The sequence below is a fragment of the Hermetia illucens genome, chromosome 6 (genome assembly GCF_905115235.1).
Source record: "Hermetia illucens chromosome 6, iHerIll2.2.curated.20191125, whole genome shotgun sequence".
Classification (NCBI taxonomy): domain Eukaryota; kingdom Metazoa; phylum Arthropoda; class Insecta; order Diptera; family Stratiomyidae; genus Hermetia; species Hermetia illucens.
The window spans coordinates 55,004,784-55,029,654 of record NC_051854.1 but is presented as its reverse complement, the minus strand read 5'-3'; the positions used below and the strand labels follow the sequence as shown (position 1 = coordinate 55,029,654).

Below are 24,871 nucleotides of genomic sequence, written 5' to 3'. Positions count from 1 at the left end.
AAAAAAGCACCACTTTGAAGCGCCATAACATTTTTAAGGGGGCGACTATCACCAGTTTTCATGGGGATTGCAAAGGAAGACAGACTTCTTCTCCCACCATAACATTCCCACCCTCACCGAGGGTAAGGTTTAATTAAAGTTGTTTTGTTTTTTCTATAAAAGTTAAAACAAAAGAAGAAAATTAATTTTTATAATTTCATTATAAAAGATACATATTGGGTTACATAATATGGGGATAATAACAATTGTGTTTCTCTCCATTTTTTATACAGTCCAAAATTCACTGTCAGAACCTTTCGTGCAATTTTTGAAGATCCACCACCATCTCACTCATCCGTTCAATCAACTGCTTCCTATTTGGGCTCCATAAACGCACTTTCCTTCAGTCTGGACCAAACATTTTCTACGGGCTTCAAGTCGGAGGAGCTGGCAAGAAAATCTGTCTAAAAATTCGCGAAGTGTTATGGTTGTAAGTTTTCAAACCAGGTGCTCTGGCTCCATCCCGAATCAAATCACCTCCTCTCTATACACACTAAGAGGATATTTTCCGCTGTAATATTTTTCATTAACGGATGCGTTTTCCTCGAAAAAGAGGGTGCTCTAACGCACTTTAAGGCCCTGATCCAATTAGATTATTGCACCAACGATTATTATTGTTATTATGATTTTTACGTCGAATATCCGGTATCGCTCGTTGTCACTGTTCTGTTCTGTCAATTGGGCATTGGATACATTTGTACCCAAATCTCGTCCACAAACGCTCGGCCACGGACGTTATCATCAGCCAAGCTTCTGGCAGGGGTCCATTTTCTTTGCGGAAAGTACCAAGAGACTGTTCAGGTACTGCTTCGCCCGTGGTATTGCGAGCATCGCAACTGCCGCCAATGAATTCATCGTCCTTTTTAAGGTTTTATATTAAACACAGCCATATTAAAATTGATTTAGTCTTTTTTTCAAAATTTATAATCCAAACCTACTGCTGACTCCTGCCATATGGTTATATGAGACTCTTACTTATTATAATCACTTCGTCTTGTGGTTTCTAATTTCCCTTTAACTCATCGAGTGATAATTGATCGCCTTCTCAACCGCTTTCTATATTATTGCGAAAACCCAGCATATCATCATCATCAACGACGCAAGAACCGGTATCCGGTCTAAGCCTCTCTTAATAAGGAACTCTGGACATCTCGGTTTTGCGCCGAGGTCCACCAATTCGATATCCCTAAAAGCTGTCTGGCGTCCTGAGCTACGCCATCGCTCCATCTCAGGCAGAGTCTACGTCGTCTTCCCTTTCTACCATAAATATTGCCCTTATAAACTTTCCGGGCTGGATCATCCTCATCCATACTGACTAGGTGACCCGCAAACTGCAACCTGTTGAGCCGGTCGTGATATCGCTCATAGATTTCGTCGTTATGTAGGCTACGGAATCGTCCATCCTCATGTAGGAGGCCAAAAATTCTTCGGAGGATTCTTCTCTTAAACGCGGCCAGGAGTTCGCAGTTTCTTTTGCTAAGAACCCAGGTCTCCGAGGAATACATAAGGACTGGCAACATCGTAGTCTTGTACAGTAAGAGCTTTGACCATATGGTGAAACGTTTAGGGGCGAAACAGTTTTTGCAAGCTGAAATAGGCTCTGTTAGCAGCCAACAACCTAGATAGGAGAAATTTTCAACGATCTCGAAGTTGTAGTCTCCTATCTTCATTGTTCGCGATTCGATATTGTTCGTTATTTGGTTTGTGGCGCTGTAATGAAATTGTAGTTTGGAGTAAGCTACTGGTCTATCAATTTTACAATTTGTCCCGTTTTAGGCGCGAGACACTCGCCTTAAACGTGGGTATCAATCTACGTTTCGCTCTGGGACCTACTACCCTTTGATCGCGAAACCCAGCGTATGCGTGACGATATTTTTCAGTGACAACTGCCAGCCCTGAGTGAGGGTAACAACATTCCCCTGATGCCGGATATGCTTCGTCGTTGAGTTTCCCTTCAACACTTTTGAACACATTAGGTCTATGTCGAGAAAACTACATTCAGGGGGAACAAATCAAGTCTCTTGTAAGCACGAAATGTCATTGCGTATTCGTGGGGTAGGGACGAAATAGCTAACTGGGCCGTGGTGATAATTGACTGCTGCCTCGACAGGTGTGGATGCATTCCCTTTCCACGACAATTCATTTAATTTGAAAATTACTTGTTATTGTACGGGGGCAGTAAAAAGCTTTCCTATTACTTCCTCCTGGATTCCAAAAGATTAATCCTAGATTTGTTCCTGGATTGAAGGAAATCATGCCTACTAAATCGCTATCTTCCGCTACGACAACCCAGCGCTCTAACCATTTGAGCCATTCAGACACACCCGTTTAACTACCCAAAATGAAGCACAAAAATTTTTCAAAAAGCGTATGCCCGAAAACCAGTAACAAAAAGTTATGGAAACCCTCCACCTTACTTCTTAGGAGAGCAAACATGGATCAATTGACGACATTGTTGTGCTTGTTTGCTTACACCAAACTTCCTACAGAGAAATTTAGAAGCATAATTCCGTCAGTGAATCCACTAAGATCCATTGCCATTAATTATGAATGCTTCTTTGAGGAAGCGCTTTTTCTGGTTCCCGCTGGGATAAATCGCTATGCTCGCAGCCACGTGGCCGCATACTAATGCACACGGCAATAACCCCAGACTTTATGCGGCTGAACATACGCAATGATTTTTTTCCACCATACAATTTCTACGAATGCACTGGGAGACAAAACTCCTGTTTTTAGATTTCTTCGTTCATGGAAACTATGTCGACTGTCACACATGTTATTGCTTTGTCAAATGCTTCTCGATAGGCACAATATGTATGTGATGCGTTTAGTAGATTTTTCCTATTTGACTTTTTCTCTAAAGCAGTGGTCCTGACTGGAGTTGCTCATATTAGAGAGTTATACTTGTTTGGAATTTTTTATCCATTTATTGGCTAAAAATACGCCAAAACATCCCTAAATTCATAATCAATAGCGCTCTAGTATAAATCAAGTTAATATTTTTAAAATTAATTTCTCCGGAGTAACTCCTAAGAAGAAAACCTCATTCAAGCCACTAAACACTCACTTTCTAATATGGCCAAGAAACTCGGCCTAGCATTACAACAACCAGAAAAGAACCCAAGTGCAAAATATGGTTGTGAAAAGGCATTGGTATGGTACTGGGGTAGCAGAATGAAGTACATATTTTCGAAAAGTTATAGCGTTTTTAAACTTCAAACGCGTTTTTCTCGAAACCATCTGTTCGGAATCGGCGAACAATAAAACTCGAAGTGTTTTCATGCGATCGACATTGAAATTTAACTGTAACTTCTTCATTTCATTATCTAGTCAAGTACACACGATTTTCACACTTGATGAAAATAATTTTTTAATAAATAATTTAAGTAAGCCTGGGCATTCTACGAAAAAAAAATCTAAAATTATAATCAGGTGTACTTTGCTAGCTCCGCTTATGTATATAGTCCCCAAAAACAGTTTTGTTATGTTTAGAGATGGTGATCCAAAGTAGTTCTACTGCTCACCCCGTAGGACCTTCAAAAAATCATATAAACAGGTCCTACTGCCACCATTTTGTAAAAAATTCTTAGCTATATCTTCGGAACGAGTAGCGACTCCAATTTTTATCTGAAACAGTGCTTTTAATTTTAAATTACTAACTTATTTTCTAAGAATATGAACCTCGATGCAAGTACAAATAATCAAAATAAGAATTTAAAATTGTTCACCACTTTTTTCATTAATTATACAAAAAAAAACACCCTTAAAAATATAATATCATCCTATATTCATATTGTTCGTCCGCATAATCGCGAGGTTTACCTTCATAACATCTAAAGGAACACGAATTTCATTTTGAAATTTTTGCAGTTTATTCTGGGATAGTTAAGTTAACGATTCATGCAATAAAAAAATCGATTCTGAGAACTTCCTAATATTATTTCCCCGTTAAGAACGGGTTAACAATTTTTATTTGGCAACATTTCCGCAAACAATGTACTGATCACAGACGCTCTTGTCACTATACTCTCACAAAATTGCTTGGAATTCAGATTCTGATCGACACTCAAGTATCTGGTAGAGGTCATGCTACCAGATACTTGAGCGTCGGTTACAAGCAAACTGTTCCTCCCAGATATTTCCTTTCCTTGTTTGGTTATCGAAACTATGTCAATATTAGGCTCTCACATTATCTCGTTTGCAACATCTCTATCTCCTCAAGACGTCTTACTATGATGATCAGCTCGATATCATCTGCAAAGTCAATTACGACGTAGATACCTTACCTTGCACCAACATCAAGTTTGTTTTCCCGCGTCAGTGCTCCCCTGCGCTGCAACACTTGTAAAGTGGCAGACAATGTTACTCTGAAGCTTTAAGCCGTTGTTAACACCTGCCTATGCCATATTTCGGGGTACAGACCTGACACAATCCCGAACGGAGAACTATACTCAAACTTTAAAGAAGGGCAAGAACTCCATCGCTGGCTATGCAATGCAGTGGAATCGTAGCACTAAACAGCAAAGGAAGGAAGGGTATGGGCTTTTCGGGCAGATCTGGACAGAGGTACAGCAAAAGGACCTAGAGAGAGCTAATTTCAGTAAACTGACAGCCATGGTGCTTAGCTGTGACCGAGGTGCTGCGTCTATTTGGGGGATCATATTAATGACAGAATTAAAAGCATTACTCACATCGAAAATAATTATCGCATAAGATCTACCATATCTGCCTCAATTGTGGATTCCGCAACTCTTGTTACCGTCTTGCTTACCTTGGCTATAGATGTCGCCCTTCCAGAATCCGAAATGCTTACCCGAGAAATTTTCTGTGATCGATATTAGCCTACTGTAGATTACCCATTCAAATAATTCCACGATTGTGTTCAGAAACCATGTAGGATGAAAGATGGGCGTGAGGTTTGCTTGGCTCCAGAATAAGTTTCTGTTTTTATAGCACTCCTGAGCAGAGAAAACTCCGACTTTAAAGCATAACGAACGCACATATCTAGTACTTGCTGGTCAGTCTATGCATGGAACTTCAGTTTCGGCAACTTCCCTCGCATATTCAAGATATACATTCAGTGCTAACTGCATCTCGCAGCAGTTGATAATCTATGATGAAAGCTTTCCCGTAATCGATTATATAATTGTTTTATATGCGTTACTTCAATGGTCAGAGACCACTGCGCGCTCATGTTGCTACATCACCACCCTAATCTGTGATGTATACATTATTAGGTTTCCGTAGGGATCAGCCTGGAATGAGAATGGATTGATCTAAAGTCTTTGGCAATGTGTTGTTTATCCCCATACCTTCTGCATCGACCGAACCAATCAACACCCTTTTGAATGCGTTCACAAAATATTTACTCGTGAGCAAGACTGTCGAGAATGAAATCCAGACCCGTGGTGAACATGGCCCCCCTATTTTATAAAAAAAAAGAGTTTCTTTTGTTAAACTCTCTATTCCCGATCCACGTCAATATTCGGGGCCCGGGGAGAATCATCCGCTCACCCTTCACCTCTCGTGATGCCTGCCAGTGGCCTTCAACACAAAGCTAGAGGCTGATATATTAACCGCGCAGTGGGTGTCTCCCGTGCATTTTCCATATTGTATATTGGAGCGGTATTGGGGTCGTTACCGGGTTACTTTGGTTACTCTGGTTATTGATGTTAAATTAAATACTAAACCATGAAAGTGATGCTCTAACATGAATTGAATGAAGAATAACAAAGAGTCAGACTGATTTTTATAACACAGGTATTCCATCTGCTTGGCACCACCCAAAGAATCCCTGCCCATCTAACCAAATGTCAAATTATGCACGAATATTGAAAGCCTTTATGTAACAAGTGTTTATAATACCTGAGGAAAAAGCAAAAAACCCGGTCACATTACCCCGTACAGCACATCATGCACAGCCAAATAACTGTCACCTACGCAATGAGGCCGTAACCTTTTTCTTTTGCATTGCACTATCCCAAATGTCCATGATTGACTGGGCCATAGCTTTATAGAAACTTTAAAGCGTTCTAAAATGCAGCTTTTTTTAAGCCAGTAGAACCCAGTAAATGCATTTTATTTATAATATTCAGAAAAAAATGAGAAAATAAGTTAGTAGTTGGCTTAGCGCAGTAGATATTACCACAACTATCATGAAAATAATGCAAAAAAGCTCTATATTAGGTCCTAAGCATTACTTATTTATATATATCTGAACGAGAACTTGAATTTTGAATTGAATTCTACCCATAAGATATTCCCGAAAATCGATCAGCACAATGATCAAAAAGATAGGACAATGCCAATGAAATTCGGAGTCTCGACACATCCATTCCAATCCAAAACTCAAGTTCTTCTGGGGACATTTTGTGTTATTTAATAAATTACTTATAGTTACTGAATAATAGGATATCATACATATTTAATGTCATCTGTTAAAGTGTATTTTTTAAAGGGTATGCTTTGTTTTTGCCACTTATTCGTGAAACAACAAGTTAATATGTACCACTGGAATACCCCAAACGACTTTTTTCTCATACTCATACTGCTGCCCAAGGCTGTAAAAGAAGACTAACAAAAGTTCGCTCACTAGGCTAAAAAGACGTACCCAAAAAATATTTGTTGAATTATTGATCTTTATCACTTTTATTTTTTCGAATTATATATTTTATATTCTTGTCAACTTTTGGGCGCAGAAAAAAATGCAACGTGGAACAATAGTGTTAAATAAATTTCTTTGGAACCTAATAGCTCAGCGAAGTTTTCGGTCTTTCCAGCAAGATGACTCGATCGATATAGGCTGATGGAAATATAGATATTCTTAAAACTATGGTCCCTTTAATATTTTGGACAGCCCTGTCCTGGCTTCTGGGATCATTTAATATGATTTTGAGGTTCGCTGCCAATAGTCATGCAATACAGGCCAGCTCATTTGTAATGTTTCCGCGGGGTCGACATCGCTATAGATGAGCATAATGACACTCCTCCTGGCTGGGAAATAAAGAACCATCAACGTGGTCCTCTTGCGGTATTTGGGAATCCCTTTTCCTGCACTTAAAATGGATCTTAAAGGAACTCTCCATGTACTGAGTTTCCTGAATTATAGCGTACGCGATATCCGGTCATGTCACACTGACAGATACGTTAAGTTGCCGACGAATTACTGATAAAATACATCCAGCAATTCTCCGCTCCTTTCCATGTGCAATTGCGATATCCCCATCATGTTTGCTTTCCTCATCTTAAGCTGTTTGGCATACTGGTTATATATGGGCTTCCTGATGCAAGAAGATCGAGTCATCACTCATGCGCTCGATCTACATCCATAGAAACATTTCAACATTAATTTTGTGACTGTGCCTCCCTCCGTGCAATATTGTCTAGAATGTCACAATAGATGTTATTGATACCCTTCAAGATGTGGAGGGCCTCCAGTATCATCACTTGGAGTGGTGTTCCTTGGGTAGTATTTTAACCTCACCAAAAAGTGGCACACGGTTCTCATTTAGATAATGATGAGCCAGCAACGTTTTATGTCCGCTTTTATTCTTTAAATCCGATTTGTGCCCAGCGATCCTATTTTTGAGAAATTGTTTTCTTGTTCTCACATTCCTCGTTAGTTTTTCTTCCGCACGGTATCTTGTAAACCACTTGCTCCGAGCGAATTTTCAGAAGTATTTCCCACATAGTGCGGAGCTCTGTAGCATATTATCCTGATTACGAAGTCTTGTATCATTCCGAAATACGTTAAGTCGTTGTATGATGTGTTCCTCCTGATCTTAATATATTTTTTTGAAAACTCGCATCACCCGCTATAAGTGCTCGAAGTATTAGTTTGTAAGCGGCATTTATTCTCTGTCCCCTAAGATGAAAAGATCGAATGAGGTCCTGATTCCGTTTCTTTCTGATCCCGATTTAAGTTTACCGATCCCAATCCCAACCCCCCTTAGGTTCATCCTAGTACCACGAAATTTGCAGTGACATAGGCTATAATGTAGAGCATGATCGTACCAAGTTTGGTGGAAATCGCACTAGTACTAACAAAGTTACAATACGTCAAAGTTGTTGCTACTTTGAAAATTGAAGACTATAAATGTCAATATCACCCGAAAGTGGATACTCTCACATAATACAATATATGGAGATATTACGCTCTACGTACGAAGAAATACACAAAACCTTTCGTACCTGAAGTGTCCAGGTTCCGATTTCCCAACTTGTTTTTTATGGCATTTGCGCTATTAGAACTCCCTCAAATTCCGCTTGATCTCGGGTTGATTATCAATTCTGCTTCGGCTTGTATTGTATTGTATGTTACTAGCATGGTTGCATCTCTGCTTCTCTTTTTGACAAAAAGCCAGTATCGGCGTTGGTTGTGGCCCGAATTATTTTAATGCATCTGTCAAACGGCGATTCGATACAAAAACTGGGCCCGGAATGAAAATTGTGCAACCCTTCACCCCTTATTATTTCCTCGTTTCGTTTAAATTTCTATTCTGATTCCTTGAAAAGGGTCAGGACCCCGGATATCCCCACCTCTGTCTACGCGCCTCTTCACAAGACTAAACTATTATTACATTCCCAGACTTTGCTGTTCGTGGAACCTATGTGGTTTCCGCCAGGTCGCTGGAGAGGGAAGCTCTCTTTATTTCGAACAGTTTCAAGTTCAGATTCATTGATTCTGTTGAAAAATATATAGCATTAATAGACTCCAATCTCTTTAAGGAGCTGGATCAACATCATCATCATTAACGGCGCAACAACCGGTATTCGATCTACGCCTGCTTTAATAAGGAACTCCAGATATTCCGGTTTTGCACCGAGGTTCACCAATTCGATATCCCTAAAAACTGTCTGTCGTCCAAACCTACGCTATCGTTCCATACGAGACAGGGTCTGCCACGTCTTTTTTTTTTCTACCATAGATTGCCCTTATAGACTTTCCGGGCTGGATCATCCTCATTCATACGGATTAACTGACCAGCCCACCCCAACTTTTTGAGCTGGATTTTATCCACAACCAGAGGGTCATGGTATAGCTCATAGATTTCGTTGTTGTGTAGGCTACAGAATCGTCCATCCTCATGTTGGAAGACAAAAATTCTTCGGATGATCTTTCTCTCGAACGGTGCCAAGAGTTCGCATTTTTTCTTGCTAAGAACCCAAACCTCCAAGAAATACATGAGGACTGGCAAGATCATTGTCCTGTACATTAAGAGCTTTGACGCTATGGTAAGACGTTTCGGACGGAACGGTTTTTATAAGCTGAAATAGGCTCTGCTGGCTACCAACAACCGTGCGCGGATTTCATCGTCATAGCTCTTATTAGTTGTGATTTTCGACCCTAGATGGGAGAAATTATTAACGGTCTCAAAGTTGTAGTCTCCTATCTTTATTATTCTCGATTGACCAGTGAGATTTGCTGTTGTTGGTTGGTTAATTTTTGGTACTCATGATGCCACCATATCTCGTCTTGTCTTCGTTGATATGCAGCCCAAGATCTCGATCTGGATGAAAGCAGTTTGTACGTCTTGGGCCAGTATGCTACCCCACCACATGATTTACTGGATCCTACCCCAAACACATGATTTACTGGATGGCTACTATAATATATGGTGTAGAGGCTCTGGCTTCTCCAGGAAACCGGTCCCTGTCCAACGCATTGCTGCAACGCTGTTACATCAGCCCTATATTTTGACAGGGCATCGACTAGCTGCTTGGTAGCTCCTTCTCTGTACAGGGAGCGCACGCCCCATGAGAAAATGCGCAAATCGTTATTTCGTTGTCGTAGCTGGGTTCGTTGTTGTGTAGTCAATCCACTCCTAGGCTCCATTTGTGGGTTCCTAACGAGTTGCTTTCGGTTTAGGGTTGCCTTACCCAACCCTCAACCTGGATTACCATTTTTAGGTGCGGGAGACTCGCCTTCATCTTTCTCTGTCTGCAACTTTTCGTTAAGAAAAAGTTCCCAGTGGTCACCATGTGGAGTTGGAGATAAGGTTTGGTAGTAGAGCTGTTGGTGTTGGTTCAGCAGGCGTTTCCCAGGTTTTATGTTCCGTCGTGGGTACCAATCCACATTTCTCCCTGGGACCTTTACTACCCTTTGACCACCAGAGGGAGCTGAATGTTTCATTAAAGTCGACGATAATCTGATTCATTGACCGATAACCGATTTGAGTTCGTCGCCGATTAGCGCTTTCCATCTTTTTCCATCAAGGCTTCTCTACGGCTGTCGACAGGTTTCGGTTTCCTCTTGTTCGACTTGTGATGAGCTTACTTCGGCATGCTTCCTCAGTAACTTCAGTTCATTTCTGCATCTCAGATTATATCTCCTTGTTCACCATCTAGCGAGACCTAACTCGAGTCCTGGCATCCATCCATGTGTTTCCGAAAAATGCTCTTCAGAGTTCATCAAATTCATCTTCCCGAACGGGGTTGTTCGCTCTAATGGCTACTTCTACTGCAGTAGATGGATTCAAAGCGTAGATTGTCGTCATTTCGTTAATAGAGCAATTCTTGTACTGTTTTCCCTTTAAAGGTATCTCTCTACAGTTCCACCCTGTGTTGCTCTAATAATCAAATTAGATAACCTTTGGTCTCACGTTGTTTTTCTTTTAGAACATTTATAACGACATTTTCTTTCCAAAGGCTTTAAAATCAGCCAAGAGAATGCTTTTGCTATTCCAGAGTTCAATTGACCTTTTCTCTCTCGCTCTGCTCTGTTAGGTCGAAGCTCATTGCTTTGGCCCACATCTTAAATGATTCTGTTCTCCAGTCCGTTCGCCCTTTTTTACCAGAGTGTATACAAGATGGTCTTTTGGTGGATTATCCTAAAATAGTTGATAAGCTCGTTAATTTGGCTGTTGACAACTTCAAGGCCATTGTCAGATCGTAGGATTTAGACTACTTTGTCGAGACGTTTGGACGTCTTTTGAAAAAAATCTTCCATGCACCTGCTGGGTTCAATGGGTATTTTTTTTTAGTAACACTGGCTCTGAATATTATGATCGACTTTTCTATTTACTGAATAGACAGTCAATCACGCTAGTTGATTTTCAAATGAATATGACCTTAGCTCCTCACAAATGTGACCCTCAACAAGCTTATCCACACATCAGTGAGAATGATGTTAAGTTAGACTTTCTGAAGTTTTTTGTGTTTGAATAATCAACCTGGGAAAGGCTTCGCAACAAATTACGTAGAAAGACATTGTTGAGGAATCCATCAATCTCCGGTGTGTGCCTTTATATTGATGATATCTATCCCGATACCATAAATTAGTGGTCCTACCTATTTGCGTAAGGTTGAAGTTCGTGGACCGCTTGGAGATATGGAATCATTAACAATGACTACTGAGGCCACTATCCAAATATTACTATCCTCACCATGGTCCTGGACCCCTAGAAAAACTTCACTTAAATGGATTCTCCACACTTCTGCACCCACCCCATATTTGCAGACACCCTCTTCTAACATTTGCAGATCCAGCTTCCTGGTTCATGACAATAATTTCAGGCCCCTGTTTTATTTAAAGGTTATAATACTTTCATGAACCGTGTACCTACTTGCAGAAAATTATCCCTTTTCGGTGTTGTTGGTGAGAGCTGCTTTGATTGTGAGGGGAGAAATAAAATTCTGGCACTTTACACTCAATTCTCATACGCATGCTAATTGACAAAGCCATTAGGGGCCTGTTTATAATTGTAGATGATGGAATTTTTGCGCATACAGATTACAGTCTAAGTACGATATTCACGTACCGTTTTTGTGTCCCATACAAGGGGATATCACGCAGTGTAGAAGTTGTAGAGTTATCACGTTGTTGAGGACCATCAAGAAGATATTCTCCGTTATCTTGCTAGGTCGGATAGCTCCATACGCCCACAACATCATCAAATCAGCAACAGATGAGATTTTCTCTCTGCGCCAAGCGATAGAAAAGCTGCTGGAATATAGCCATCAGTTGCACCATTTTTTCATCGACGACAAGGCCACCTATGATAGCCAGGGATAGTCAGGGTAAACCTGTACATGGCATGAGAGAACTCTGCATACCGACCAAATTGATAAGACTGATTAGGCTGACATTGACCAATGTGCGAGATCAGATAAAAGCAGCAGCATCACTCTTCGAGAATATTCAACATCAACAACAGTCTAACGAAAGGGCATGTCCTATCATGCATCCTTTTGCCCTGGCCCTGGAAAAAGTGATCCGCGATGTTGATGTTAATGCGGGAGGCAAAATCCTCTTCAAGTTCATCTAACTGCTGGCCCATGCTAACGATGTTGACATTATGGGAAGAATAATCACAGATGTACCATCTGCCTTCATCCAGATCGAGTAGACGAGATCTTGGGCTGCACATTAATAAAGGCAAGACGAAATGCATGATGGTAACGTCAGCCCTAAAAACCAAAAAAACAACAGCATCAAATGGCGCAGGTCAAATAAGAACAACAGAGATAGGAGACTACAATTTTGATACCGTTGATAACTTTTTCTATCTAGGGTTGAAATTCACGACCCACACCAACTACGACGATGAATTTTATTACCGATACCACGATCGTCTGGTTGTGGATAAATTCCGGCTAAATAGGTTGCGGGGGCGGGCCAGGCAAATCTTTTAGGGCAATATCTATGATAGAGACGTTGCAGACCCTGCCTGAGATGGAGCCAGACAGCTTTTAGGGATATCGAATTGTTGGTCTTTGACGTAAAATCGGGATGTCTGGAGTTCCTGACTAAGGCGGGCCCAGATCGGATCCCGGTTGTTGCGCCATTGATGATGTCAATGCTATTAAGTAGTAGTAGAAACTGAAGCAAAGGGAGAGACTGAGCGGAAGCCTGTGAACGTTACTCTGAGATTTCTGTTCATACACAGCAGCAAGCATGTCCTACATGAACTTCAACGTTTTGCTGTTACAATGGCCTTCTGCACTAGTTGAAGGTGCTTTATCCATTGTTATTTATTGCTCTCGAATACATCTGCTGTATCGAAGTTTTTTGTAACGGGAACACCGATATTTTGTCAACGACTTGAAATTTTTAGCATGCTCAGACGTCGAGTTCTTGGTTTTCTGATGGCTTAATGGATCTTTCTCTCTTTGATTGAAGATTGGGGATATTTATTGCAAGGCAAGCCTCAGTCTAGAATCTGTTAATAACACGCGGACAGCAACAAATGATACGGGTGTTGAGGAAAAACGGATTTCCCTATTTGTAGACAATGCTCGTTTAGATCGGAAACCGAAAAGTTGACTTTTCAAATATCAAAGGTTTAATGTATTTCTTATGTAAAACTGTTTCGGGACACGATCATTTCCATTCTTTCCCTTTTTGCAGACCAATCCCTTTAATTTTATACTGGCATGTCTCAGGGTGCTGTAAATTCGCGCAAAATGGACAAATCTCATGTGCTTTAACTTTATTAATAATGACTGAATTTTCAAAAAACTTTCCAAAATTATGCTTCATATTATGGGTTATATAATTTTATATTTTTAGGGTGAACTTAAGGAGGTGCCTCAGTAAATTTCCGAAAATGTAAAAGTTTGTAAAAGTACTTTATTTGACCAAACATTGGAATCGGAACAGGGTGTTTTGAAGCTTAGATCCTATATAGGAGCATAACCACATTTTTTTTCAGATCTTCCAGTTAGGTGACTCCTGAGAATAGGTTCGTAATTTAAGTGTGCACATTTCCACCACCAACACTCCCCCCTTACAACTAACGACAGAATTAAGGCCCCATTTGACTCCCTAAAAATCTCTGTATATATGGTTACTCCCTACTTTAAATTCAAACTAAAACAATGTTATTCACTACATTGGTGGAGATTGACAGTCTCAAGATCGCCCATAACAGTCCAGGTCGTTTGAAGGCATATTCCAACGAAAATCCTGAATCTTTGTCAATTTTAGACTTAGGAGTAGGGAAAACACTTCTAATAAATGACATGCATCAAAATTTGTCGGTCTGAAAACTCCTTTCATCCGAAGTTGAAATTCGTCTCTCTTCAGTAATTCTACACTTTTTTCTCCCTACTTTGACTAATTGTTCCAAAAATGGGATGAAATACGACATTGTAAAAAAAACAAAAAACGCCAGCTTAGCGAACTTCTGTTAGTCTTTCCTTGATTACTTCGAATTAAAATAAAAAAATACACTTTCAAATATCCACAAAATAATCTTATTCTTTATAACTTGTTAGCCGGACCTACATATTAATCCATACTTTTTTTCAACTGATATAGTCTTCCAATAGCGGTCGGTGCACTCTACGTAAGGAAACATTTCCAAGAAGACGACAAGTCCAAAGCTCTTGAAATGGTTAATGGAATTCGGGAAGAATTTGAGAAGATCCTGAAAGAAGTTTCATGGATGGATGAAAAAACCCGAGAAGCAGCTCTCAACAAGCTCCACCGCATGACAACACACATTGGATACCCTGATGAAATCATGAAGGATAGCAAGTTGGAAGAATATTACAAAGACTTAGACATTGATCCTGACAATTACTTGCCTTCGATTCTGAAAATGAGCGTGTTCGGAACTAACTATTCATTCAACAAGCTGAGAAAGCCATTCAACAAAACCGATTGGTTGAATCACGCCAAACCCGCTGTTGTTAACGCTTATTATTCATCAATTGAAAACAGTATCCGTAAGTAGTGATACTCACTTACTGCTGATGTAAAACTTCTACTCACCAACATCTTCCTTTCTAGAATTCCCTGCGGGTATTCTCCAAGAAAAATTCTTCTCAGCTGATCGTCCAAAATATATGAATTATGGAGCGATTGGATACGTAATTGGTCACGAGATCACTCACGGATTTGATGATCAAGGACGGCAGTTCGATTCAGATGGCAACTTGGTTGACTGGTGGCAAGAAAACACGAAGAAGGCTTACTTGGAGAAAGCACGATGCATTATTGAGCAATATGGAAACTACACAGAAGTACTAACTGGGTTGAAGGTAAGATACTTTCATCGAACTCTTCCGAAGCAGACATTCCCAATCTTTGATTTTCGTAGCTTAATGGAATCAATACACAAGGAGAAAACATTGCCGATAACGGAGGCATCAAGGAGTCCTATCTAGCCTATAAGAAATGGGCCGAAAAGAACGGGCCAGAACCACGTCTGCCTGGACTTCCATATAGCCCGCAACAGATGTTCTGGATTTCAGCAGCCCAAACATGGTGTTCAGTATACCGAGCAGGTAAATAAATGGTTTATGATACGAAATAAGCATAACCCCTCTTCTCCTTCCAAGAATTTAAAAAAAGAAAAAGCAGAAAATAATCAAAAACTATTCCTGAATTCCTGTTAAATTGATATTAATAGCATCCTCTCTCCTCAAATTTTCAGAAACTCTCAAAATGCGCATCACGACTGGCGTCCATTCACCTGCCGAATTCCGTGTCCTAGGACCAATCAGCAACATGCGTGACTTCTCGAAAGATTTCAATTGTCCCGAAGGCACGCGTATGAATCCGATCAAAAAATGCGAAGTTTGGTAACTTGGCAAGAAAGAAGTGAAAACCAGTTGGACACATTGAGGCACCTTCATTCTATCAAGGCAACTCAATAGCATAAAGTATTAAGTGTTAATCTTCTTTGCAATTAGTTAAAGCAAATTTTATTTCTATTTATTTTATTACTTTTAGTCTTTATTCTCCACCCGGTATTTTATTCATTAGCGCACATCTGACTTTTATCCTCCACTCTTAATTGTACCTTTCACATTTCATGACTTTCTTTATTTAACACACCCAACAAAAGCACATATCTCTTCACCCCCTGTATAGTTTCTAATGTCTTTTAGTTAAAGGACAAATTAATTCGAAGACGATGCAGGAAGAAACTGATTGCCAATTTGTGGAACCTGCATCGGAATGTTTTTATTTTCGCTTTGGTTAAGCACAAAGTCTAGCTAAAATTTAAAATAATTGAATTTCATATAAATATAAGTGAAGATAAAAAATGTGGAAAATTGTAGAAAATAATAGGTGAATTGTGGTCCTACGTCCTTGTTTTAAATTGATATGATAATATTTATAAATTTGAAAAAGAAATGACACAAAACAAGATTTTAAAATCGTGTGAAAACACATTACCATTTTATGAATTGAATAATGTATCTTCTGATATTTTTTATAAAATAAAATTAATAAAAGAATTCGTAGAATTGTTTCAATAAAAGTACGAAAGGTAAACTGGTGCTTCTATCATCCCCCAGGTTGATCCTTACTCATGTGTGTGTAGTGTGTTTGAGGTAGGGGAGAGGCAAAGCCTCTGAGCGCCCAGACCTTAGTGGTCCATTGTACTCGATTCCCCAGTCTAATAGAATATCCCGGATTCGTTCATGCATCGTAGGATTTCCGTTAGTAGATGTGATGCTACCCGCTGCAGTTTTAGCACATCAGCACCAAAAATCTTATGTCTGATGCGTCCATATGCGGGGAGTCACATAGAAAATGTTCTGTGGATTCCGCACTTCTCATTACAGGATGGACACGTATCATCTTGGAGAATTCCTATTTTGAAAATATGCCCAGCTAGTAAATTACGGCCAGTTAAAATGCCCAAAATATGTCTGCAAGTCTTCCTGCTTTTCGACAGGATAAACTTTGCGGTATGCTTGTTTGGTTCTGACAAGAAAAGTTTGGTATGTCTAGCAGCATTAAGGCTTCGTCACCTATCATGGAAAGCTTGTTCTCAGTTGTTGATAGCAGCATCAACCAATGCTACTGACACCTCAATTACTGGTTCCACTGCTCGTCAATCATCCAGGTTGCCGCTCTTAGGATCGCATACACTTCAGCCTGAAGGACCGTTGTGTATTGTCCCAACAGAAAAGCCCACTTCTCGTTTTTATTCGAGAGGTAGACTCCTACTTCAGAACCATTTTCTGTTTTTGATCCATCGGTGTAGGCACGCATTCTTCTGGTTCGCCCCAGTTTTCTCTTCGTTTCAAGATAACATCATATCTTCCACCAAACAGATGTATTGCATTGCAAAAACTGAATCTACTTTTCGAGATACAAATACCCCACCATATATTTATTGATATCTTGAGCATGCGTGATAATTTTTCCAGCCCGATAGCATAATTCATTATTGAAATACAGAGCAATTTATACACCCATTTCTAGAAGAAGGTGTTTTTCTGCTGCCACGCCAGAGGACGCTGCGATCATCTTAAAAAAAAAAGTAAACGGAATTTTAACGTACAGGCTTAACTATAATACATTCCGCAAACTAGGATTATTAAAAAATATTAAAAGCTACATTTTTGGCGCCTTGTTAAACTTTTTTTTTTCGTGAATTTTGGCGTTTTTTTAAGGCTTCTTTTATGAATAAAAAAACTACTGAATGAATCACAATTATCCTAGTTTGCGGACCGTAGAAATATGTTCTAAATAAGTCGTGAAAATTTCAAAGAATTTCGTTGGATAGATTTTGGGCTATGGTGGCAGCAGATTTTCAATATGCAGTTTCGAGAAAAACACATTTAAAAAGTAGAATGTGATGCGATAAAATCTTAACTGATAATTAATCTGCTATACCTAGTCCATAAATCTTAGGTTAGTTGAAGAAACACATATACAGCCTTGGCTGCAATTCTTGTCCTTTTAGTGAAGTCATTTATTACAGCGATCGACATAAATCTGACATGTGACTTATTACGTGTTTAACACTATAATATCCGAACGACTCCAAATATCAAAAAATCACTTTTCCCATGTATTCTATACTATATCTAGATGCAATTGATGCCAAAAAAAATTCGATTCCGCGGATCCGGCACACGGGATGACCCCCTTAACCCACCAAACTACGGATGCATAAGCGGACATCCGCCTAATCATAGCAACATATATCCACATTACTAACTGAAGCCTAAGTCCCCGTGTCGAGGCAAAAATCCGCTTACACATAAGCTATAAGTGTTTGGGAGCAACGCAATCGGTTCTGCTCTGGCGCGAAGGTCCTTGACAAGGAGGTACATTGTAAGCGCCTTGCTCAAGTGCAGAGGCGGAGAGATTTGCGAATGGCGTCTGATTATCGCATCGTCTCTGAACCGGCCGTGATGGTGATCGCGGGAGTGATCCTCGTTGCCCTCTTTGCCCAGAAACGCAAAGCTATCTGTCGCCGTAAGGGCGAGCGCTTAAGAGAGGTGGTTGCCCGTGAAGAACGTCAGCGCACCCTTACTGAATGGCAACTCTCTTGGCAAAATGAGCCAAGGAGCAGATGGACTGCGCGGCTCATCGACAATTTAGACCCGTGGTTCAACCGAACGCACGGTGAGATTGATTACTTCCTTACCCAAATTCTAAGCTGGCATGGAGGTTTTCAGAGTTACCTGCACAGGATTGGGAAGGCGCGATCTCCTTCTCCTTTTTCTCGTTTGAGAGGCAGACACAGGGGGGGTATCTCTCTCCAGATACATTGTCAAAAAGATGCTGAATAGCGCTGGCAGCTGGAATCGTGTTACGCATTATTTTCAGGCTCTTCTTATTGCGAAGAAGATTGAACTCGACCGGCGGAGGAATCGGATGGTAAGTGGTTCCCTGAACTAACAACTCCATTCCTCCCCTCCCCTCCCGTAAGTGAAAGAAATTTCCTGACTTGAAGGCTCCCAAAGCCGGTAAAGCGGGAGGGCTAGCTCGAGGTAATGTGTCAAACGGTTTTAGGCTATTTCTCTGATGACAGGGAAGCGTTTAGTTGGTAGTCCGACAACCTACTCTTCCAAAAAAAAAAAATTTAGAGCTCGTTTCATCTTTATCTCTAGGTGTTTGTTCCAAAGTACTCCCAGATATTTCACTTTTTCGGAGAGTTGAAGGGTTGTGCCCCTCATCTCCGGAAGACAAAGACGATATAAAAAAAAATATAGGACAAACTATTTCGTCCAGGACAGAGGCAACTCGTCAGACGCTACCTCACCTCTGCCCTGGGAGCACCGTGACCGTGAGTGGCATCAAATGGAAAACGCTCCTTTAAATATTTGGAAAAACACGCCAAGGGTGCGAATTATATCCAATTGAAACTGCCAATAGTTTGAGCCTAAGCTAGGCTAAAGCTAAATTATTGTTTAGGATAAGTGAGGGATCCTAAGTTCACAACCACTTGCTGTTGGACCGGTCTAGCCTAGCACCACATATCGGCAGCCTCTTGGTTTTTTTCAGATTTTTCGGTTGGCTAGTTTCTGAGAATGGGTCCGTTAAAGAAATGATCAATTTCGAACCCCCGCACTCTCCACCTTCTCAACAAATGTCAAAGCTAAAACCAGCTTCGGAAAGTACTAACCGAGACCTTTTATTTGATACTCCACATGACTATATTTGATTTAAAAAAAACTGTTCACCCCCTATTGCATGTATGCCGATCCCCCCTTACCCATCCCATCCAATCCGAAAAAGAATCCGGAAAAACACAAAACAATTCATATGAAAAATGTGCTGTTTTGTGTCTTCTTGTTAGTAGTGATTTGCATGAAATTTCTTGACTTGTCTTTCAAAAAAAATCATTGCTAATTTCGACTTGAAACATTGAAGGATGGTTCTTGCGACTATATTCTATTGAATTAGTGAATAAAAAAACTACTGACTGTGAAAAGTCCCCTTAACTTTCATATTATCTCCATACATCGCTCTGGCCATCCTTCCATAGCCATTTTGGTCCAGGGTTGATGGCTGGCGGCAGTGGGATTTGTATCGTGATTTGACGTCGGACACCAGTCGACTCAGCTGTGAATGAGTACCTGAGTCAAATCAGGGTAATAATCTCGGTCGAGCGCAATGCTGACCACATTGCCTCCTAGTGTACCGTTACGGTCTTGAATGAAGTGCTCTAAGACACTTCAAGGCCCTGATCCAACATGGATTGTTGCGCCAATGATTATTATTATTATTATTGATGTTCTGCTCCCGCCCAAAATACCCCTTCACACATAAAGGGAGAACTAATAGACGAGCGAGCACCATCCAAAGTGAAGAGTGGGAGGTTGTATGCAGTGATAAAGCAAGGGAAAACACAACATTCTCTATTTTTGAAGGAAGCGCTTCAGAATCATCAAAAGGTGTTTGCAAGTTGCCATCATTCAAAACCACAAAAAAGTCCACTTTAAATACTTAATATGTAATTTAATAGAAACATCCATACATAACGTCTACGAGCTAATCTCATTCTTAACATAATTTGCCGCCATGTCTTTAACATTCTGCACGGTCTCCTCATTTCCAAATTTCTCTTCAAACTCTAAATATTTTTTGAATAACGTTCGCATTTTCTTGATTGGTATTTTTTGCGCAACTGCACGTTCTAGAGTTCTCCTGTTTGAAAAGAAAGCATTAAATTTCATGTTGATAAATTTAGATAGATTTAAAAAAGATAATTCTGTCTGAAAACTAATGAGAGCGCTTACCTAGCAGATTCGATGTCATTGTCCTTTATCAGCATATCAACATACTGTGACCAGACATCCACTCGCTTTGGATAAGATGTGACAATTTGATCTAACAATGTGTGTGCCGTTTCCTTGTCGTCATATTTGTGATTCAGGTTTGCGAATGTGACTATTGTGTTGATGTCTGAAGTAAGGAAAACCGGAAGTGTTAATAAAAGCCGGGCAAAAAAAACTGGTTAAATCTAAAAGTAGACAAGTGATACTCACGATCTCTTTCCGGTAACGCAGTAAGCGCTCGATTCAGCAACTGTTTCGCTTTGTCCACTAAACCTACTTCAAAGTATGCGTTGGCTGCATACTTCCAAATTTCCGGTTTTTCTTTAAACTTCTTCGTCACCGTCGGAACCAATTCATTCAGCTCTTGAACTTTCTTTGCATCCGACAAAATTTGTAAGCATCGCGAATAGATTTTGAATGAATCATTACAAAGTGTAGACTCTTTCAGAATTTCCGTAAATGTGTCTTTCGTGCCATAACGTAATTCTAGATTGAGTAGAGCAACCCAAACATTGATAATTTCCTGCTCCTCTCGAAATGATATGGATTTTAGAGCTCTGCGAGCGATGGAGCGCGCTTTATCGATCTCTGCTGCCTGAAGGTGGAAAACCATGTAATTGATCCAAGTCATGCTGCTGTTTGGATTTGCCAGGACCAAACGATCGAATTCATCCGCAGTTTCAGGTTGCTTGTTTGGATTTGCGTAGTTTTCTTCGATTTGACGAAGACGGGCTTCCTCCTCGCGGGCTGCTTTAAACTTCTCTGCCGCTGTTAGTTTTTTCTTCTTTTTGGGACTAGTTTCCTCGTGTTCGTTTTCTTCGTCACTGCTTTCCGACTGTGCTTTTGTGGATGTATCTAGAGCTGTAAGATCTGTAGACCAAAAATCATTTGCTCCAGGCAAGACGGGATGAATTTGCGGTTTTTTGTGTTTGGGTCGTTCCTCTGGTTTTTGGTGGCGTTCCGACTCAACTTTTGTCTTTTTGTGTGGTGCTTTGTTGTTCGTGCGATGTTCTTCTTCGTCAGTAGTATCTTCTTTGCGTAACTTTTTGTTGTGCAAATCAACAGTATTCGTGCGTTTTGATGTTTTTTTCGTGTCCTTTTCAGAATTTGCTCCAGTATCCTTGAAGAAAAGATTCAAATCATCTCTGCCATTTGCTTCCGGCTCTGAATTCTGCAGCAATGAAACGTAATTCCGTTTGCGTACTGTGATAGTTTCGTGAGAGTCCTCTTCAACAGTTTCTTTTAGCACTTTACGTTTCTTCGCAGGAACTTTCTCCGTATTGGTTTCTTCCAATCCAATTTTCCGTTTAGCAGTTCCAATTCGCTTCCAGAGCTTCCAGGTGTTTTCTAGCACTGCAATCGGATACTTATCATGGATAAATGCTAGCCGACAAAATTCCCCTTCTTTCATACTTGCGGCCATTGTACTCTCGAAGTCGTTCACATGCAACTTGGCTGGGACGAATATAAGTGGATTCTGTCCTTTTTTCAGCGAACAAATTGCAAAATCACTTGTCTGCAGAAGAATCTTAGCATTGATTCCTACTTTATCTCGGTATTTTGCATCTAAGCTCAAACCCTTGGAAATGTGGTTACTATCGGACGTTCTGTGAGTCAAATAGAGCACCTCTAATGAGTAGTCTATCCATAGAATGGAGCATTCAACTTCTTTTCCAACTTTCATGTTTTTGTCGTTAGCTCCTACTGCAGCTTTTATTACTCCATTAACGTTGTCAGGTAGTTCTACGATCCAGTCACCTTCCAGTTTACTATAATTACTTATCGTCCCCGTTACTTTATCTCCAATTGAGTATGCACTTATCGGCTTGCCCAGCGCCTTAAAACGCTTCCTAATCTTTTTGGTTTCGTCGAGAAACTGTGCAAAGCACTGCCCCGTGCTCTTTAGTTCGCAGTCCCATACCTCGGTAAGCTTGGCGGTGACATTAAGAGTTTTCGTCATAACCTCCTTACTCAGCACCTTAACATAGACTGTTTGATCTGGTACAAGCACAATGTTCGGTTCGTTGACGGCGCGCTCCAGAAACATATCCAAATGAACCTTCACCAGCTTGTCAAAATTCCTAATGGGAAGCAGAACTTCTATTATTTCATTTTCCACATTTTTCACCCAACCTTTGAAGATATCACCCGGGCGAACATCTTTCCAGTGCTTAACGGGATGTTCGAGCACTTCCCTCACATCACGAATGCTGTACAAGTTTTTGAGAACACAAGCCACGGTCACTTGTTCGTCCAAACTGTACGTCTTCAGGTGAGCAGCAACCAACTCTTGAAAGTCAGAGAGCAAACGAACCGGGACCAGCCCTTTGACTTGCTCATCTCCTTCACCCGCCATGGCAACTTCGAGACCGTTCTGAATGATGTTCGTAATCGTCGCTTCATGCACTTCGCCTATTTTGTGCATCTCCTCGGCAAGACCCAACACGATCTTATCTCCGTCTTTCGAAACAATGCGGAAACTCATAGTTGCGCCCACATAAAACGACAGCGTTTCGTTCGACATGTATCCGGAAATTTGATTTCTGTAGAGTATTCCCTTGATATTACCGAAAAACCTAACAATGTAGCACTTTTCGTGTATTTTCACTATGGTTCCGACGAACACCCGGTTAGCTTTCACAGCCGAGCCCTCCATGAGGAGTTTTGCCGTTTTCGACATGTATTCATTTCGATTCGTCAAATAGACAATGTTGCGCTCGGGGTGGGTCCATGTGACTCTGCAACGGATTTTTGCATTCTCCTGCAAATTGCCAGCTGTCGCAGCCAGAAACATCTTCTCAATGAGACCACGGACGTTACCGACCCGCACGAAGTAGCCCCCACTTGAATCCTTCTTTTCTATGATTCCAGTTACAAACTCACCTGGCTTCAGGTCCTCCAATGTATAGAACTTCTCATTGACGATGCCCGGGTTATCGGAACAAGTGTACAAATGGTCGATGATATCATACTCCAGTACACGAACCTTGTGCTTGGAATTCTTCTTGTATTTTGCGAAAATCTCATCTTGATCGTAGTTTCCGATGAAGTTGGACTTGATGGAATTGAAGGAAATCAAGCCTTTTCCCTTTCCCTCTAAGTCCAGGATTATCCCTCCTGTTCCGGTGTGGTGGACAGTTGCTTCATCCACAATCGTCCCGCGCTTCAATTGAGTTCCCTCCTCGTTTACAGGGTTGGTCCGCAGCGAAAGATAAACAAGTTTCGACAAAGGCATGACGTACAGAACTCTAGCGTTCACTGTTGAATTTACTTCGTAATCGGCCGGAACGTGCAGTGGATTCTCGAGTTGATGTTCGTTCACATAAGCCGTGAACGCTCCGTTCATGATAGTTCCTTGCAGTCCATCCTTCAGTGCTTTTGTTATCGTGAAATTGACTGTAACTGAAGGCAAAATGTAATCCAAATTCGGATCAGCTAAATCTTTCACTTTCCGATTTCCGCCAGACAATGATCTGCAAACAGCAGTACTTGCAGCTGGGGTTTGTGTGATCTTCTCGATCCTCATGAAAACCAGTTGGCCCACATTGAGGCCCTTCTCACTGCTGTCATAGGGCAAAAAACAACGGAGATTCTTGATTCCGCTTTCGATAACGTAACCATGATCGTGCACTTCTTCGACCGCGCCGCAAAACATTTGCCCCTTTCGCAGTTGCTGATGGTTGAAATTTGAATGCACATCTTCGGGCTTCAGCGACAGGTTAATGTGGATTCGTCCATGTTCTGTGTTCGAAATTTCCATGACTTTCGTGTAGAGAACTTGCCCAACATGGAAGAGTTCAGGCAAAGGTTTGAATTCATCTGGATTGCTTAGCTCGCTATCTACGTATTTACGCAACACTTTATTGTAAGATTCAGATATGCCTGAGGCCAGAACACGACCAGCAATTCGGCCAGGAAGTGAAATTTGAAGAAATGTCGGATCTACGCTTTTCACTAAGCCCATTATGATCATCCCTTCCTGAATGGTCTTGTGACTGAGCAACTCAGCAGAGACGGCTTGGATATCCTCGGAAATGTCTGTACTCGCGTCATTCTTTGATTTCTTCTTGGATTTGTCCTTCTTCCGTTTTTCTTGCCGGGCACCAAATTCCTGAAATGTTTATCGAAATTAAATCGACCGGCAAACACGCAATTTAAGCTACTCACGATTTCGTCTGTTTTTGAACGTGGTACAATGGTGCCTCCGCGAGGGAAGCTTTTTTCAACGATAACCATGGTAGGTGCTGTCAAATGTTTTCAGTAAAATAAGAATTAAACGCAGTGAATTATGACAGAAAGCACTCCCGAACCGACGGTCCTAGTAACTACACGTGGTTAAATGTCAAATTAGGTG

The 24,871-nt window shown here is 40.8% G+C and overlaps 2 protein-coding genes across 5 annotated transcripts in view; one reads left to right on the top strand and one right to left on the bottom strand.

Moving 5' to 3' along the window:
- Positions 1–16,230, top strand: part of LOC119660343 (neprilysin-2) — a 154,434-nt gene extending 138,204 nt beyond the window's left edge. For all 4 annotated transcript variants that reach the window (XM_038068832.1, XM_038068829.1, XM_038068831.1 and 1 more), the window contains 4 exons: positions 14,300–14,709; positions 14,774–15,024; positions 15,084–15,270; positions 15,420–16,230. In XM_038068832.1, coding sequence (XP_037924760.1) covers positions 14,300–14,709; positions 14,774–15,024; positions 15,084–15,270; positions 15,420–15,571 — 1,000 coding nt within the window. In that variant the 3' untranslated portion in view covers positions 15,572–16,230. The remainder of the gene's footprint in view (positions 1–14,299; positions 14,710–14,773; positions 15,025–15,083; positions 15,271–15,419) is intronic.
- Positions 16,231–20,176: 3,946 nt separating this feature from the next.
- Positions 20,177–24,871, bottom strand: LOC119659441 (protein RRP5 homolog). The gene is made up of 4 exons (XM_038067525.1): positions 24,685–24,871; positions 20,728–24,628; positions 20,479–20,644; positions 20,177–20,386 (listed from the first exon to the last, which is right to left on the bottom strand). Exons 1-4 carry the CDS (start codon positions 24,751–24,753, stop codon positions 20,224–20,226), a joined length of 4,299 nt encoding a protein of 1,432 aa, XP_037923453.1. The 5' UTR covers positions 24,754–24,871; the 3' UTR covers positions 20,177–20,223.